The sequence below is a fragment of the Scomber japonicus genome, chromosome 11, assembly GCF_027409825.1.
Source record: "Scomber japonicus isolate fScoJap1 chromosome 11, fScoJap1.pri, whole genome shotgun sequence".
Lineage (NCBI taxonomy): Eukaryota > Metazoa > Chordata > Actinopteri > Scombriformes > Scombridae > Scomber > Scomber japonicus.
Window position 1 is genome coordinate 27,093,310 of NC_070588.1, and position 15,849 is coordinate 27,109,158.

Sequence of the window (15,849 nt, forward strand, 5' to 3'; positions counted from 1 at the left end):
TTTGTTGTTCCACGTGGAGCCGGAAGGCGAATTTTTTTCCCCTCTTACCCGCATTCTGTGAAGACCCGCCTCCACTTTACATCTGATTGGCTTACTCTAATGATCTATTCTACCCCTCACCCCTCGTGCCGAAATGGAACCAATCTAAACAACGAAGACAACGAGTCCTAGCCAATCAGAGGCTAGTACTCCGCCGAATGCGGGTGGGGAGAAAAAAAATAAGCCAGCCGGAAGAGGCGCGAAAAACAAAACGTTTTGCTGGTCGACAGAAGAACATAAACTAACAATTCAGCAACACAATTGAAGAGATTAGTCGGGATTTTGATGCATTTTTGGCATACAGCTCTTGAAAATGGACCCAACAGCGCGGTTCTTCACCAAACTGAGGAAGCTGGCGGTGACTCTGGAAACAGAAACCGGGAAGCTTCAGCAGTCGTTTGAAAACCGTAATAACGACGGTGACAGCGGTGAGTGACACACCGATAAACGAGCCCCGCTGTTCACCCCTGATAGACCATCTATAAACAATTTAAATTGTAACATTGTATTAATTTAATGTTCGTGTTTCAGAAACAATGGCGAAAGCGATGCGAGCATATCATGAACTGAACTGTGACGTCATGAATGTCAAGGTATGATTTCCAAACGCCACACAAACCAGAAAATACATACTTATATAGCATTATATAGTAACTTACCGTCAATGTAATCGTTTATTAAAATTCTAATTTATCAACTCGTTACCTAGACAAATGCAAAATAATTCCAAAATATTGATATTTAGTCTAAAAGTCATGTCCTATTAGCTTATATAAACACATTTGAATGCTTTCATGAATTTGAAACAACCAATTGACACTTTATATAGTACTAATTTGACACTAAGAGGCTTGTTATTTGCAGTGTTGGGAAGGTTACTTTGGAAATGTAATAGGTTACAGATTACTAGTTACCCCATTTAAAATGTAGGTAATGTAACCATTTCGATCAGAGTAATGTAATTTGATGACTTTCCTAATCTTCGAACTAATATTTTCAGCTGTTAGGGTAAATGTACCCATTAAGCCCACAGAAATCTAGATTGACGTGTTTTTCATGGATACTGACATGATTTATAAGGGAGATCATTTCTTATAAAGCAAGATTTATCTCTCATTTGAAAATGTATTCATTAGTTCATTAGTGGAATATAAAATAAAGATATTTTATGGAAAAAGTAAAAAGTCTGTCATGTGCTTAATTGATACTGTGAGGGCATTTAAGCCCATGTGTGTTCCAAATAAGCCCATGTGTGTTCCAAATAAGCCCATGTCATGATTTATTTACAAAATATTTAAAAAAAAAATGTTTTCAAAGAATTAAAAACAGCAATATATGTATTCAGTAACATGTTAAATATTTTTAAAAAATAGGGGAAAAACCCTCCTGAGCAACATCTTAAAGGTCTGACTTCAGATGTAACAGTAATCAGCAACATTTTCATAAGTAACTGTAATTTAGTTACAGATTTTTTCCTCAGTAACAGATTACAGTGACATTTAATTTAATCTAATTAAATTGACTGTACTTGTCATCAACACTGGCCTGGTCCTCATACAGGCGCAGGTGCAGGATCAGCTGGCTCAGCAGAAAGCAAAAGAGAACGAGGTGAGCAGCTTTATTAAGGCCTGCAGGGTGATGGAGAAGAGGGTCACTGACGACATCCAGAGACTTAAGGAACACTGGGAAAAATACGGCTACCAGGCTCCGAGAGAAACCCAGAGACCAGACAGTGAGTAATACCTAGCTTCATCTCTGGGAGTCAAACACTCTGGACTTTTACTGGTGTATCTGTTTCATGTTAGTTCTCTGTATAGCTATATTTATGTACATACTGTCTACTCTATTATTAGTGCATTGGTATTTACTTGAGACATACTGCAGTACAAAGGGTCTGCTGTATTGTTGATCTATTCACTAAAGGAAACAAGGTGCATTCCAATTGTTCTTTTATTAAAACTGCTTCTTACACAGGAGCCAAAGATCAGGAGTCGGAGGCGGAAGACGAAGAAGCGGATGAGAATGAAAACAAGTCAGCAGGAGAAGAAGAGGAAAGCCAGGAGGAGTCTGAAGCGAGCCATTCTTCTGCGGGACCACCAGCCCCTGCTGACTTGCTGCGAACTCCACAGCTCTCTGACTTCGGCCTGTCTGAGATGCAGCTGAAGAGAAACCTGGCTGGGGGAGAGTGGTGCTCCGAAGTGCCAACTATGCCTGAGCTGATCTTCCCAAAACCCTCACTCAACACGCTGCCGACACCACCCATGCCCATAACTCCCAAATGTGCTCTGAGGATGGATGAGGATGAGCTGCAAACACCACAGATGCATGACTTTGGCATTTCTGAGCACACCATGTGTCTGAACAATGACTTCACCATGGACTTGTTCAGGAAGAATGTCAAGAAGCCTGAACGGTACAGAATAATGACCATCACTTAATGTGTACAGTATATACAACCTTTATAGATCTCTGTTGGCAACATGCACCATTTGCAACAGTACTGCTAGAGCTGTTTTTAGAGTCTTTAGTCACTGCTTCTGGCTCCTGTATTCATGTCCTCTGCCATCCTCAACAGACCACCACAGGACCTCCCAGTACCACCAGTGATAGAAAGTTTGCAAGCAAATGGTATGAAACTGTTTCTTATACCTTGTTTCTTACAGGTCATCCTTGAATTTAACATTTCCCTAATAGCTGTAATAGGAAAGTATTTTTATAAACCTATTAATTTTGGAGTCATATATAGAAGTGGGTATACTTCTAAATTTTTCAATAATGATGTAAACATAATTTTTTTTAAATCTGAAAAATTGTGATTTAAATGAGGAGCTACTTACACACACTGTAGATCTCACCACATTGTTCTCATTCCCTTTAGGAGACAACTTGAACTCTCCAGAGCCGCCAGTGTTTTGTACCCCGGGGTTCAAGATCAAAAAGCCAAACGGTCACTGCACCCCATCTGCGCAAGGGAACGCTGCTCCAGAATCCCCTGGTTGCCCGAGCAATCTGCCCACCACCCCGGAGGTCCCGGCATTTAAAACTCCATACGTTAACCGTCTGGTCAGCAGCAAAAAGGTCTAACTCATTTGAGTGTGAAATGTTTAACTTCAGTATTTTTTTAGATTCCTCTTTTTTCATAATAACATTGTGATCCAAATTTCTTCACTTCTCCATTGAAACTTGCTCATTGTTTTTGTCTTTTTTGCGTATGTATCACAGAGTGCACGACAGCTCGAGCCTATCAAAATGCAAGTTGATGATGACAGCCACACCTTTGAACTTCCAACTCATAACACAGCAGCCGGCTCCAAGCGCAAGTGGGAATACGATGTCCCAGAGTGTTCCATCCTAGGTGTGGAGGACAAGCAGATGCTGGAGATGCCTAATCTTGAGTCTGTTTTGGGAAACTCTTTACAAATTGTAAGCAGGAAAAGCACCATTGAACTATACTTTAGACCTGTTAGCAGCATGGCTGTATGGATGGACATGTCAGGCTGCCAGTCGACATTCCACTACTTAAGATTAGACTGAGATATCTCAACAACCATTAGATGGATTGCCAAAAGTTCACTAGAGTTTGGCAAGGAGTTATAAAAATTCCTCACCTTAATATGGACTAACAAATCACCTGCTCATATGGAGTTTACAAATATAAATGTTGATTAGGACTTTAAGCACCAGCAGTGTTGAAACCTTATTGTATTTGTCTTAGCTTTCTGTTTTTAGATAGATTATAATAATCTATAGATGGAAACATTGCCCTAAAATGGCAAAAATCAATGATATATTTCACATTTTGGAAAGAAATCAGTTCAACAAAACGTACACAACAGCAACTCAGAATTGCAAATGACTAAATTACACACAAACAGGATTTCTATGTGCCAGTTGATAAATAAATGTATCACAAGGTAATTATACAAAACGTACTGTATTATAGTTGTCCCACACCTGGTCAGTCATGAGGGGTCAGTAAGCTTATGATTATGATTGTTGTTGACTTCTATACAGTGAAAAACACAAATTGAGGCCAAACAATGGCAGCCTTTGGTGGATGTACACATTTGGTGACATTAGAAAAAGGCTCTGGTTAAGTTGAGATGTCTGGAGAACAAGGAACACATCCTTTGATGGTTTACTATTACTGTTTGCTCCTCTACAACAGAGACTGTTTTGCAGGTCTGATCTAATTGTTTGCCCTCGTTGTCTTCCTGTTTGCTTCTAGAGAAGTGCAAAAAAGTTTAGCGAATATGAAAATGTGGCCAAAGATCCCACTGTCAACCATCTGGAGCTGGACCGACCCACTCAGCAGTTTATCTTGGGGACACCTCGCATCAGGGGGGACTACTTAGAGCCCAGTACGCCAGAGAGGCCTGACCTCAGCTCTGTTACACAGGACATCTGTAAAGTAAGTCTGCTTTTTCTATTGAGTAGCACTTCTTTCTACTGAAAAGACTTTTGGACCATAAGTTTTTAGGTTTAAATGTATTTTTCGTGCCATTACAAGCTGGCTTTGGTCTAATTTTCTTGCCATGACAAATAAACTTGACACAGAAATCAAATGGCTTTTATTTTTTAATATGTGAAAATGTGTTGAATTCAAAATGAATGAAAAACTGAAAATAATGATATCTAAGCATACACTACTTCTTATACAGAATGTCATAGACACATTTCTAAACATTTTAAAATTCAACATTTCTGTCATCCTCTGTACTACATTACATATATATTAGGGGTTAGTATGAAGTTTATTCATAATCTGCTTTTTAACGTATGATTTATCTTTTATTTTGTAGCTTGTGTCCCAAGCTCATTTGAAGAAAGCTGCCATGGAGGTTGTGCATCCACCTGTCAAACCAGAAAAAGCTAAAAACAGGTGAATTAACTCCAAGAATAACACCTTTCCCTTTTAGTCCCCTCATTAATCATTTATAGTCAGTATATTTATTTTCTCCTGTGAGTTCCCGTAAGTGGAGGGAGGTGTTTCAGCAGAATGAATGACGATGTAGTAGAACTCAGTTGCAGTAATACACAATATGTCTACATGGAAGTTTTAATAGTTAATAAATACTGTAGAATAATAAATGCATAAAATGTCCTTATGTCTGCAAGTGTTGCAGACAAGTGTTGCTCATGTGCTTATACATGTTAAATATGAGAAGTTAGAGTAAAGTATAACCAGATTTTAATAGAATCTTCCCCCTAAAGTTACAGAGCAGTAAACAGCTTCTGAGTTGTAGAAAAGAATATTAATTAAAGATGTTGAGGGAAGTACATTTGTCTCGTCTGTTTGGATGATTTATGTATTCACTTCTTTCTACCTCGTTGCTTTTTGTTTTATTTATGTTGTCCTGATAATAGTGGTGCCTGTTGTTTTTTGTTTTTAACATATTTGTCTTTCCATCTAGTCCTCTGCCCACAGTTGTGACTGTGTCTCCGGTGTCAGAGGGCGAGTTCCAGAGTTTACCGAGCTACCTGAGGCAGATGACTCTGCACAACCTCAACCAGGCTGTTCATAATATCAATAAATTTATGGTAGAGTGTCGAGGTCAGTAATGAAGAATTTTGACTGGAGCTTGTGGGGTTTAGTGGGGGGGGGGGGGGGGGGGGGGTTGATACTTGAGAGTGTGAGTGGCTCTTGGAGTGAAGTAAGGAATTAGTTTATAGTTGAATTATTTAAAGCTGCAGTTAGCGATTGTTTTCCGTTGAAAATGAATATTCCTTCTTGCTCATCATGTCATCAACTGTTTTTAGCAACTCTTAACATTGAAGAAGCTGCAACCAAAGAACTCTTGTTTTATTCTTTTTTTGGCATTTAAAAAAAGGCTTCATCACAGTTGCCAATTTTTAATTTTTGTTGACAGGCTGATCAGTAAATGCTCTAATAATATTAAAGATGAGCTATGATCGGGATTAAGATTTTCCTCTCTTTGGTATACAGAGCTCTTTATGATCCAAGTTGATCAATCAAAATATTGTTCATATATCTTATTTATATGTGTAAAGGTCACGGGATTGTCAAAAACCCTCTCATACATTCATTTGCTATTGGATACATCCAAAATTCTCGTTGGATGTCAGAGTGAGAGACTGAGAACTGTTTGGACTTGTAGCTGCTGTCTAATGCATCCAATCTATGTCTGTGCTGTGGTGCCCTCTGCAGGGGGAAAAACAGAGTTTCAGATGGAGGAGCTGAAGAGGATCACCAGTGTTGGAACCAAGACCCCTGTATACATCCTCTGTCTTATAGAGCTCAACAGGCTGGATCATATTGGAGAGTCCGCCTACAAACTGAACTTACACAACTGAAGGTGTCCTGGATACATCACACTTTCTGTGACTGAGATCTAGTCTCAACCCCACTCACAAAAACCTGCTTGTACTTTCATCTTGTAGCTATAGAGACAGTGGACTCTGACAATCTCTCACACTTCACTACAAGAGAACTGCAGCTAATTAAATTCACACCAATGATGATGACATCTAGATGGTCTAGACTGTAAATAGTTCTTATGCATGACTGGTAAGTAATTTGCACTTTTGTAGATTTGTTATGGATTCAAACTGACCTGTAGTCAGCATATTTTACTACACATACAGTATAACATGCCTCACTGAAAACTATTGTGATTTCATTATTCTTCATTAAGAGCAAAAGTATAACAAAATGTCAAGCTGATGATGGGTAAAAGATAATATAGGTAAACATGAACTCAAAGTGTATGATCTCAACTCAAGTCCACAGCCTGAATAATTAAGGGGGAAAAAAAGAAAAAAAGTAGAGCCTGTTGTAGCTCAGTAGTCCCAGATTCCCACCATTGCTCAGATGTAATAAAAGCCTTGCAGTGACTAGAGGGGACGCTGGCCGTCAGATGTGTGCATTAAAAATTCTTTCAAGAGTTTGAAGCTGCAGATGAGCCAGCCCTGCCACAGCTCAGCTTAGCACAGTATATACACAGTCAGGCACAATATAATAATAGCAAAAACACACTAAGAAAAACTTGCATTATACATGAGGTGGTATATGTCTGAAAGTATTTGTAATAGAACTATGCAAAAAAAAAATGTCATGACAAAATAGGAAGATTCGTCTAAGGAAGGAAGATCATATGATATGAAGAAAAGCTCCAGAACAGCTACTTAATGGATGTTTTTAGATTGTTTTGTTGACCACTGTTATGATGTAGTGCATTATTGTGATTTTTCCCCACTGGCAATTAGGGTCCTAAGCCATGAAAAACAACCCAAGACCAAAAGCACACAGAAGTTTATAGACAGCTGGTGTCCACATACTTTTGGTCATTTAATGTGAGTCAGATGTAGTCTTTTTAATGTGAGCATATGGTTGCAGAAAGGGAACATGATAAATAAAACGATGACATTCATCGCTCCATTATCTTCAAAGCTTAGTTTTTGTTCAGGATCAGGAGAACTACACTGGTGTAAAGACCGACAGAATCAGTTATCTGCACTAAATGAAAGCCAGATGTTATATTTCCCAATTATTTATTTCTAAAGAACAGCTAAAAAACAGCTGGCGCTCTAGCATGGTGACATTTTAAACAACCACACTATGTGATCGCACTGAGCTGGTCAGTGAGTATCAGCATCAAGGGAAGGAATCGTGGACGACTAATAAAGCAAATGATTTTTTTGCGATTCCCCCAATATTTGGTCAGATTTTTTTCTATAATTTCAGACCTTTTAGCTTTGTTTCAGCGCGGCGGCGTGAGTGAGAGATCGAATGTCAGTGACGTCATGCCGTGCTGGTGCAATTAGATCGTTGAACGCAAACGACCGATGATGACGGTGCTACCGTTTTTTTTTCTTTTTTTCCTTTCACCGACTGGCTGTGTCGGCCACCATTTTGGGAGTCAAAACACCCAGCAAATAGTAGCGCACACCTCCACGCTTCTCCGTGGCCTTACTATGGTGCACACATGTGTGGTGGCCGGCTGTAGGAATAGAAGAACGCCCGGCACCACCTTATCGTTTTACCGTTTCCCCCGGGACCCTGAGAGGAAGCAGCGCTGGATAGCTGCTGTGAACCGGGAGGGCTGGGTGCCCAACGACGGCAGTCGCCTGTGTAGTACTCACTTCATCTCAGGTATGAATGCAGTGCAACTCACTACAGCAAAAAGTACCAGTTAGTTTTCTTGCAGTCAGTATTTCTGTCGCTGGAATTATACAGAGAGATAAATCCCTTGAGAGTTGCAGTGCGTTTTCTTTAGTTTCACTTTTTGTCGTTTGATTAAATTTGACGCTAGTGAGTCCAGTGTTATATTTGGCGTCACTTTAATTTTCGTGCTATCACTAGGCCTGTATAGTTAGATCCTTATCAATTAATCTATTTTTTTGGTTAGACAACAATTATCTCTTTCAATTAGTCTACACATGCTATTATCACATTTCAATAATAATATGTTTATTATGACTATTGTGCCAATTCTGTTTTTCTATAAAATAAGAGGACTTGTGTTATTTCTACATCTATTTCTCTTGTGTCTGCATATTTTCAGTATTGCTTACATTCTATTGCAGATGTAAAGTTATCCTTAAAAGACAAATATTTAAATCATTACATGTCCAAGCATCAGCTTTTTTCTCAGATTGGTACATTAAGTGTCACATACTAAGTTAGTGTACTGTAATTCATAATATTAAGAAATTGCCTGTTAGTCAAGAATATACTTTGGCTTAGCAGCAATGTAGTTTTGGGTCAGTTACCCTTTCAGCTCTTATCAAACCGCTCACTTTGCTCTTTTTGGGTGTGACAATGTACCAGCTTAGGTGGGGAGAAACATGGCTGCTTGCCCAGTACAATTTGGTCTCATTAACTCTACTGACCAAGGTAGTGTTTCATTGATGAAAGTGCTGCACACAGAAATATCAATTTGTCTATTTTTTTCCCCCATTGCCTTTCTTTTTACCACATCTTCTCTTTCCACATGCAGGTAAACAGGTGAAGAACCCCCGTTCCCCAGATTATGTCCCTTCTGTGTTCACGACAGCCCCCTTGTCCCCAGAGATGAAGGAGCCAGGTGCCTTAGAAATCCTGGACAAGCAGGAAGCACGAGTGGAGGCAGCCAATGCCTTGTTGTTCCTGCAGGGTCAGGGCAGGTCGGTGGGGGGAGAGCGGGGTCAGGCTGAGCATCCCACACAGAGGGAACAGGAGGCCATTGTAGAGGAAAGTGCCTCCTCTTCCCTTAGCACTGATGAAGATGATGATGATGATGATGAATCTGTGAGTGACAGTAAGAAAGGAAAGTTCGCGCAGACGTCAGATGCACAGATTAACTTTGATGACATCCTAAAAGCGTTGAAGAAGGAGAACCAGACTCTCAGGGAGTCTGTGGAGAAAATGTCCCTCTCTGAGAACTCCTTGAGGAACGATGCAGAGAAGGTGAAGTTTTACACCGGTTTACCCAACTATTTTGTTTTAGAGACAGTCATGTGGCTTCTGGCACCTCATATGGATGGTATCAAAAACATGAAGCTCTCCAAGTTCCAGCAGCTTCTGCTGACACTGATGCGACTCCGTCTGGACCTCCGCAACCAAGACCTGGCCTACCGCTTTGGTGTCAAAGTCGGCACAGTAACCAGAACAGTGCACCGGATGGTCAACATCATGTCCTCCACTCTGGTGCCCACAGCTGTCTTCTGGCCTTCCAGAGCAGAGCTGCGGAAAAACCTGCCGGCGGCCCTGCGTTCCTCCTACCCTGACTGCGCGGTCATCATAGACTGTTTCATGGTGCCTTTTGAGGAGCCAGTTTCCCGGGGCAACGACCATCAGCAACAGCAGGTGGTTGGGACAAGTTGTAATGTGTTAAAGTATCTGATCGGTGTGGCTCCGCAGGGTGTCGTCACCTTCGTCTCAAGAGGCGTGCTGGGGAACGTCAGCGACAAGAGCCTGGCTGAGGGCTGCGGATTCCTGTGCAAGCTTCTGCCGGGTGATGTCGTCCTGGCGAATCGAGATCTTGACATTGCCGATTCCGTGGCTGCCCGAGGAGCCCTGTTCAAAATCGCGGGCAGCTACCAAGGAGAAGTGTATGGGAGCTCAGAGAGCTCACCACTGACTAATGCTTCCTCTGAGACACTGAGTGTGCAGACACATGTGGAGAGGGTGATCTCCATGGTGAAGCAGAGGTACGCCATGCTTACAGGCCCTGTGGAGAGCCCCTTTACAACGGCCTCTGAGCGCACGTCGAACCTCTCAACCTTTGATAAGATTGTGCAAGTTGCCTGTGCCTTAAACAACCTGTGCATCTCTGCTGCTCCACTAGAGTAATTCATACAGAAATGCCTAGTCTTCCTTAATGCTAGTCAGGCACTTAAGTTCCCTTTACTGCTTTGGACCTTATTCCATGTTCTCCCACTACACCCTTGTCTCACTACAGAACATTGCTTCATACTATATCGGCTTTGATTTTCTCAGTCAGTGTATGTAATTCCTTGTTATTTAGGACAGACAAATACGTCTCCCAAAGCCAGAAACCACACTGCAAAGAGTGATGTCATGAAGTTATGCAACTCAACTAATTGAGGATTTTTGTCTTGTATTTGGGTTTAGAAATACAGTAACGTGGACAGAACCTACCTGAACCTCATTGTCGTTAGCCATTTGTAAATACTGAGGTATAAAAGATGCCGTGTGGGTGATGTGGGCAAAATGTTCCCACTAATCCCATTTTTCATTCCCACAAATCCCACGAATCACTGATTCCTTCCTCTATTGTATAGAGGTGGTTTGTTGGTGAAGCCAGCTGTTTGCCTATTCTGTGCTTGTAACATGGAAAAACAAGAACAATACCTTAATTTCAAAAAGAACAGCCTGCACAGTAATACAGCTCTCAGATATGAGTCCTGCTTACATGCAGGTATACAAACATGCCCTAGTTAATGAGGGTTGTGATAGATTACTGGGTGAAAACTAACCTTTTTTTGGCACACATTTTGCCAGCCAACTAAATTTTTGTGCCCGAGTCGAGTATTTATTTATCTGTCGTGATCTCTGGCCTCATAGAGAAACAGTTCATTTCCAAGATTTTTGACAATACTTTTCTTTCTTGGAATGGTCCACTTTAACATGTCTACTGCTATTGATGGTTTTTACACAAATTGCACAGCTTTCCCTTCATGGACTTTCTACTATTGGTTGGTCAAATAACTGGAATGGACCAAATAGAGAGAAATATTTTCCTGACAGGTCAGGGTGATCTAGGAGACAGTGTGTAGGACTGTTAGACCAGGCCAACACTTGACCACTCAGTGGTTCCAGCCTCAGCTCTATGATACAAAATGATGTCAATATTTACTACATCACTAGTGTTTAAGGTTTTGCAGGTTACATTTTTAAAAGTATTGAAGTAAAGTATTTCAACAAACATTTAAGTCTTCTAATTTAATAGAAAGCTTGAGATTTCTCAGAGATCGTTTTGTTGAGGAGGATAAACAGTTATTTCCCATGTATCCAGCCCAACTCTACATAAGTATCCATCGCTCTTCAGGGCAAACTCATTAAATACAGCTCAATAAATATGTTCCTTACAGTCATACTGAATCAAATTATCAAAAGAGGTGGTTGAAAGAGAAATTGTGAGAGGATTTTTTTCACCACCCAAAGGCAACCAGTGTTCCCTCCAAGTTTCTTTTCTCCACAGTGTTATTTGGCAAGGTTTAATTAACACCTTGTTCTGCTGAGCACAATGTCATCTTCAGCAGAGTGCCCATTTAATTCGCGACAAATGAATTCTCTTTTGCCTTTAGGCTCTTCAATGCGTTCTGTGTTTGCTTTAATCGATTAGAATTCTCAAACAGATATCTGTGTTTGTTATAGTTCGAGGCTAGAGGCTACTTTTTTCAAGACGTTAAGGTTACTCCGCTAAAGAAATGATTTTTTAAAATGTTTTTAATAGTTTGTCAAATAACCTGAAAAAATTGTTTTGATATCTGTCTTAGGGAGAAAAAGGATCTCATGATTATTTCAGATTTATTAGCATAACAAGACTGTGCTTTCTTGAAATGCCTCTTTGGTTGTCCTCCATTGCTGGTGCCTTAGTTTGTAAAGCTGGTACTGCTGTTACAAATCAGCCTGCGTTTTTCTACAGATATTTATTTTTGCATCATACTGTATGCTTTAGACCCTTCTGTGGTTGGTCTACTTGGCTAAATGTGTATGTGTACCTAATTAACACTCTAGTGTGAAGCATCTTTTCATTTGAGGTTTTTATTCCTCAGCATTATTCACATACCTGTGTATACAGTAAAAAAAAAAAACGTTCCTACTCCTTTTTTATGTTTTATAATATTTCCCCTTCTAGCATTTAACCTGTATAAATTTCCAAATGGTGTTATTATACGTCGATTATAACTTATTTTCACGTATTCTCAGAAGTCATGTGGGATTAAACATTACTGTGGCAGTTCTTGTGCGTTGCCTCAGGGCCCGAAATTAATAGTGAACCTGTTTCTTAGAGGTTTCCGCATGTAAAGTAGCTTGCTAATCGGAGACTTAACCGGGCTCAGCTCTGGTGTCGAGCTTTAAAAGGTGTTGCTTTTGTATGCAGTGTTGGGTTCAGACAGGCATGCTATGGTAGCACAAAGTGGGATGTGCCTTCTTTCCTCTGGCCCATGGATGTCCACTTTCATGCATGGCTGTGTGTCTTTTTTTTCTTTCTTTCTTTTTTTGACCGGTTATGTTTTTTATGAGGTTATGATGTCTGCCATTGGGGTTCCTCAAGCACATATTTTCTTTATTCTTTAATATTTTACTGGTGAGGTAACATTCTCCTTCTTATTCAACCATGGTGGTTATTACTGCCTCTGTTAACAACCCAGTGTGTCGTTGGGTTGATGGAAATATTTATAAAGAGATAATTAATGACCTGCAGTAGTTTTTATCTTCAGGAGTGCTTGTTCTTTATTGGATAGCAGACATGCTTCCCTTAAGATACAATTGCTTTGAATTACAACGCTGATAACTGTGAATTGATCCACTTTGTTAACCCTAACCCTAAAACTCTGTAAACCTACCACCCTAACCCGACAACCCTACAATCCTAACCCTATAGGCCTATAACCCTGCCACCCTTACCACTTACCCTATAACCATAAACCTACCACCCTAACCCCCCAACCTTTTAGTCTGCTGAGTTTCTGCTTTAAACCCCAGTTTGGAGGTGGGACCAGTGTTTTCCTAGGAACTGATGCTGATTCTGAAAACATTAAACACAACACTTCCTGTGTACTGAAGGAAAGGATTCCAAGTAAAAGCTGTCAGTTATCTGTGTTAAGAATAGAAATGAATGCTGGTCCTGTATGGATCTGTATTGTGTAGCTAAAATACAATGAAGCTGATGATGTTTACACAAAAAGACGATTGATGGTTCACTTTTTATAAACATCTGATAAGCTTCTAGGTTCAGCTTTAACTGGTCAATGGATCCATGGGTTTTTGTTGCCTAGCCAACTGATATGTGTCACACCTCCACGTACACTTCTTTTTTGTCATGTTTTCATTGTTCTGTGTGCATGTGCTTCCATGATGTATAAAGGTTTCAATTTGTTTTGTTCAGTTTGTCTTCATTATTGCCTATGTGACTGAAAAATTAAAGTTTGGGAAATGCAACAGTCTTTTGATGCTTCCTTAATACTTTGCATACAGGTATTTAAGTTTCCTTGTGTGTGTGTGTGTGTGTGTGTGTGTGTGTGTGTGTGTGTGTGTGTGTCTGTTTGTTGTCCCTTGTTTTGACTGTGTACTTGACAACTTGAGTAGTGATAATAGAGTAAAGGCATTTATTTGCCTTTACTCTGATTCATACTTTGCTTTCATTGCTCATCTGTAAAGATTCTGTCCAGGACTGGAGAGGAGTGACTGAGTAATACCCTGATATTTTTTTCATTTATAAGAGAGAAATGCATTGGAGGAAGCCCCGCCTAGAATATGTGCGGTCAAAGAGTAGAGAAAAGTAAGAAGTCTCACTCTTGTTCCTATTTAAATCCCCTATGTGTAGCATTTGTCATTTGCGAACTTTGGCGCCTCCCAGTGGTATCATCAAGAAAACCATTGAAAAACATGTAGGCTAATTAGAATTATTCGAAGAGTTGCAAAAAACTCCAACTTTTGGTTTGAGTGTTATAATCAGGGCTTCCTCTTGTAAATGTAAGTTATGTCCTGATTATACATTTTACTCTTTTCCAGTTACGTTTAATGAAAAGGTGGACAACTTTTTTAAAAAACTACTTTTTTAGTGTCCCTTTTGGCTATAAGTCAGTTTTCATATTGAAATAATTTGAGAAGTGCATGCTGTGGAAATGCTCATCATTTAAGCGACCTTAAGACAGTTTAAGTTCCTACGCAACAACAATAATTCACTGAATTTTAAAGGTTTGACATTACATTTTATTTTATTTTAAAGATATTTAAAACTCGTCCCCATAGACACACTCGACGTAGCTTATCATCTACGAATCCTGTGTGCTGGTATCAATTTCAACATGACTAACTGTCCAGTTAGGTTTTTTTTACTACCACAAATCAAAATCTACCTCTCCACTCAAACCAAAAAAAGCAGTGGAGTGAATCTTGTTCGCGATAGACGATCTTTGCCTCGTGCTGACGTGCGTCGGTCCGTCACGTGACCTGAGGAATGTTAACAATGCAGCGAGTGTCCAACTTTGTGCTGCATTTCTGAGTCTGCCTGGAGGCTGGGGAGAAAATGGAGGCTCATTTCATCATATTTACCCAGTTCCTCCGTCTAACACTGAGCTCCTGAGCTCCATTAACGCGCTCCACTGCCGCTAAAACGGACTTTAAAAGTTGTCGCTTGACGGGATTTACTCTTCCAGCCTGAGTTATTCTTGCTACTTCTCTCACATGGTAAGTTGAGAGTTCCTTTTTTTGGGGAGGGGAGCGGTGGTGGAACTTATTTCCACGACTTGTTGCTGAGGGGAAAGTTCCGTTTCGGGTGTGTGTGTTAAAACCGTTTTTTAAACATTTCAATGGTCAATTCTTCCTTGCATAGAAAGGTTGTGTTGCTGCTGTAAGCCCCCACCTCCTCCCCTTCCCAAAGCCCCCTGCTTGGGATGCATTGAGAAGGCCACAGGACGTTAGAACAGGGGTTTCCAAACTTTTTCATGGCCGGGGGCCCCAGGCAGAGAATGGAAACTACACTGTCGCGATTTTGTTAAACTTTGGTTAAACTTCTAATCAAAATAGTCCCTTTTTAATACTTGATCTCCCTGTGCTAATTTCAAATAATTGCAGTTATGCTGGAGATGTTTTTGCTCGGGACCCCCCTCAGGGATCTCTAAGGACCACTAACTCCATGTTGGGGGCCACTGAGTTACAATAAAGGGGATATAGAAGTTAGTATTAGTGTTAATTTCAATGTTGTAATGGCATTTCTAGAGAATGACTGCATGCACTGCTCTGTAATAACTACATAGCTGTGATATATGCTGAAAACACACTGTAAAGACACACAAAGGTCTCACAATTAACATCAAAGTTATTGGATTGTTGTTGTTTTTTACTTCTCCTTAGACAACAAAAGGTGGAAATAGCATCAGTCTGTTGGGATCCAAAAAAAGAGTACAAAATAAGGAATAACTGCCCAGAATGAATGCAAAGTGATTTGTTTAGAATTTGCCATTTTGGCTCTATTGTAAGGCTGAAGGCCTGCATAGTTTGGCTCTGATGCAACCATGTGTTTCATTCAGGTGTGCCACTACTACTCCACACACGCACACATACACACACACTTTTTGTCTGACACATGCTTTCACTACATTAAAGTACCAGTG

The 15,849-nt window shown here is 40.2% G+C and overlaps 1 protein-coding gene across 1 annotated transcript; it reads left to right on the forward strand.

Moving 5' to 3' along the window:
- Nucleotides 1-352: 352 nt before the first annotated feature.
- On the forward strand, nt 353-6,505 carry ska3 (spindle and kinetochore associated complex subunit 3). Its single transcript, XM_053328899.1, has 11 exons — nt 353-467; nt 571-632; nt 1,600-1,771; nt 2,023-2,452; nt 2,615-2,667; nt 2,918-3,117; nt 3,262-3,462; nt 4,268-4,450; nt 4,842-4,921; nt 5,454-5,593; nt 6,209-6,505. Exons 1-11 carry the CDS (start codon nt 353-355, stop codon nt 6,352-6,354), a joined length of 1,782 nt encoding a protein of 593 aa, XP_053184874.1. The 3' UTR covers nt 6,355-6,505.
- Nucleotides 6,506-15,849: the final 9,344 nt, after the last annotated feature.

Coding starts and splice junctions, on each gene's coding strand:
- ska3 (XM_053328899.1), top strand. CDS start 353: ATGGACCCAACAGCGCGGTTCTTCACCAAACTGAGGAAGCTGGCGGTG. Junction 3,463..4,267: donor TGGGAAACTCTTTACAAATT/GTAAGCAGGAAA, acceptor GTTTGCTTCTAG/AGAAGTGCAAAAAAGTTTAG. Junction 5,594..6,208: donor ATTTATGGTAGAGTGTCGAG/GTCAGTAATGAA, acceptor TGCCCTCTGCAG/GGGGAAAAACAGAGTTTCAG.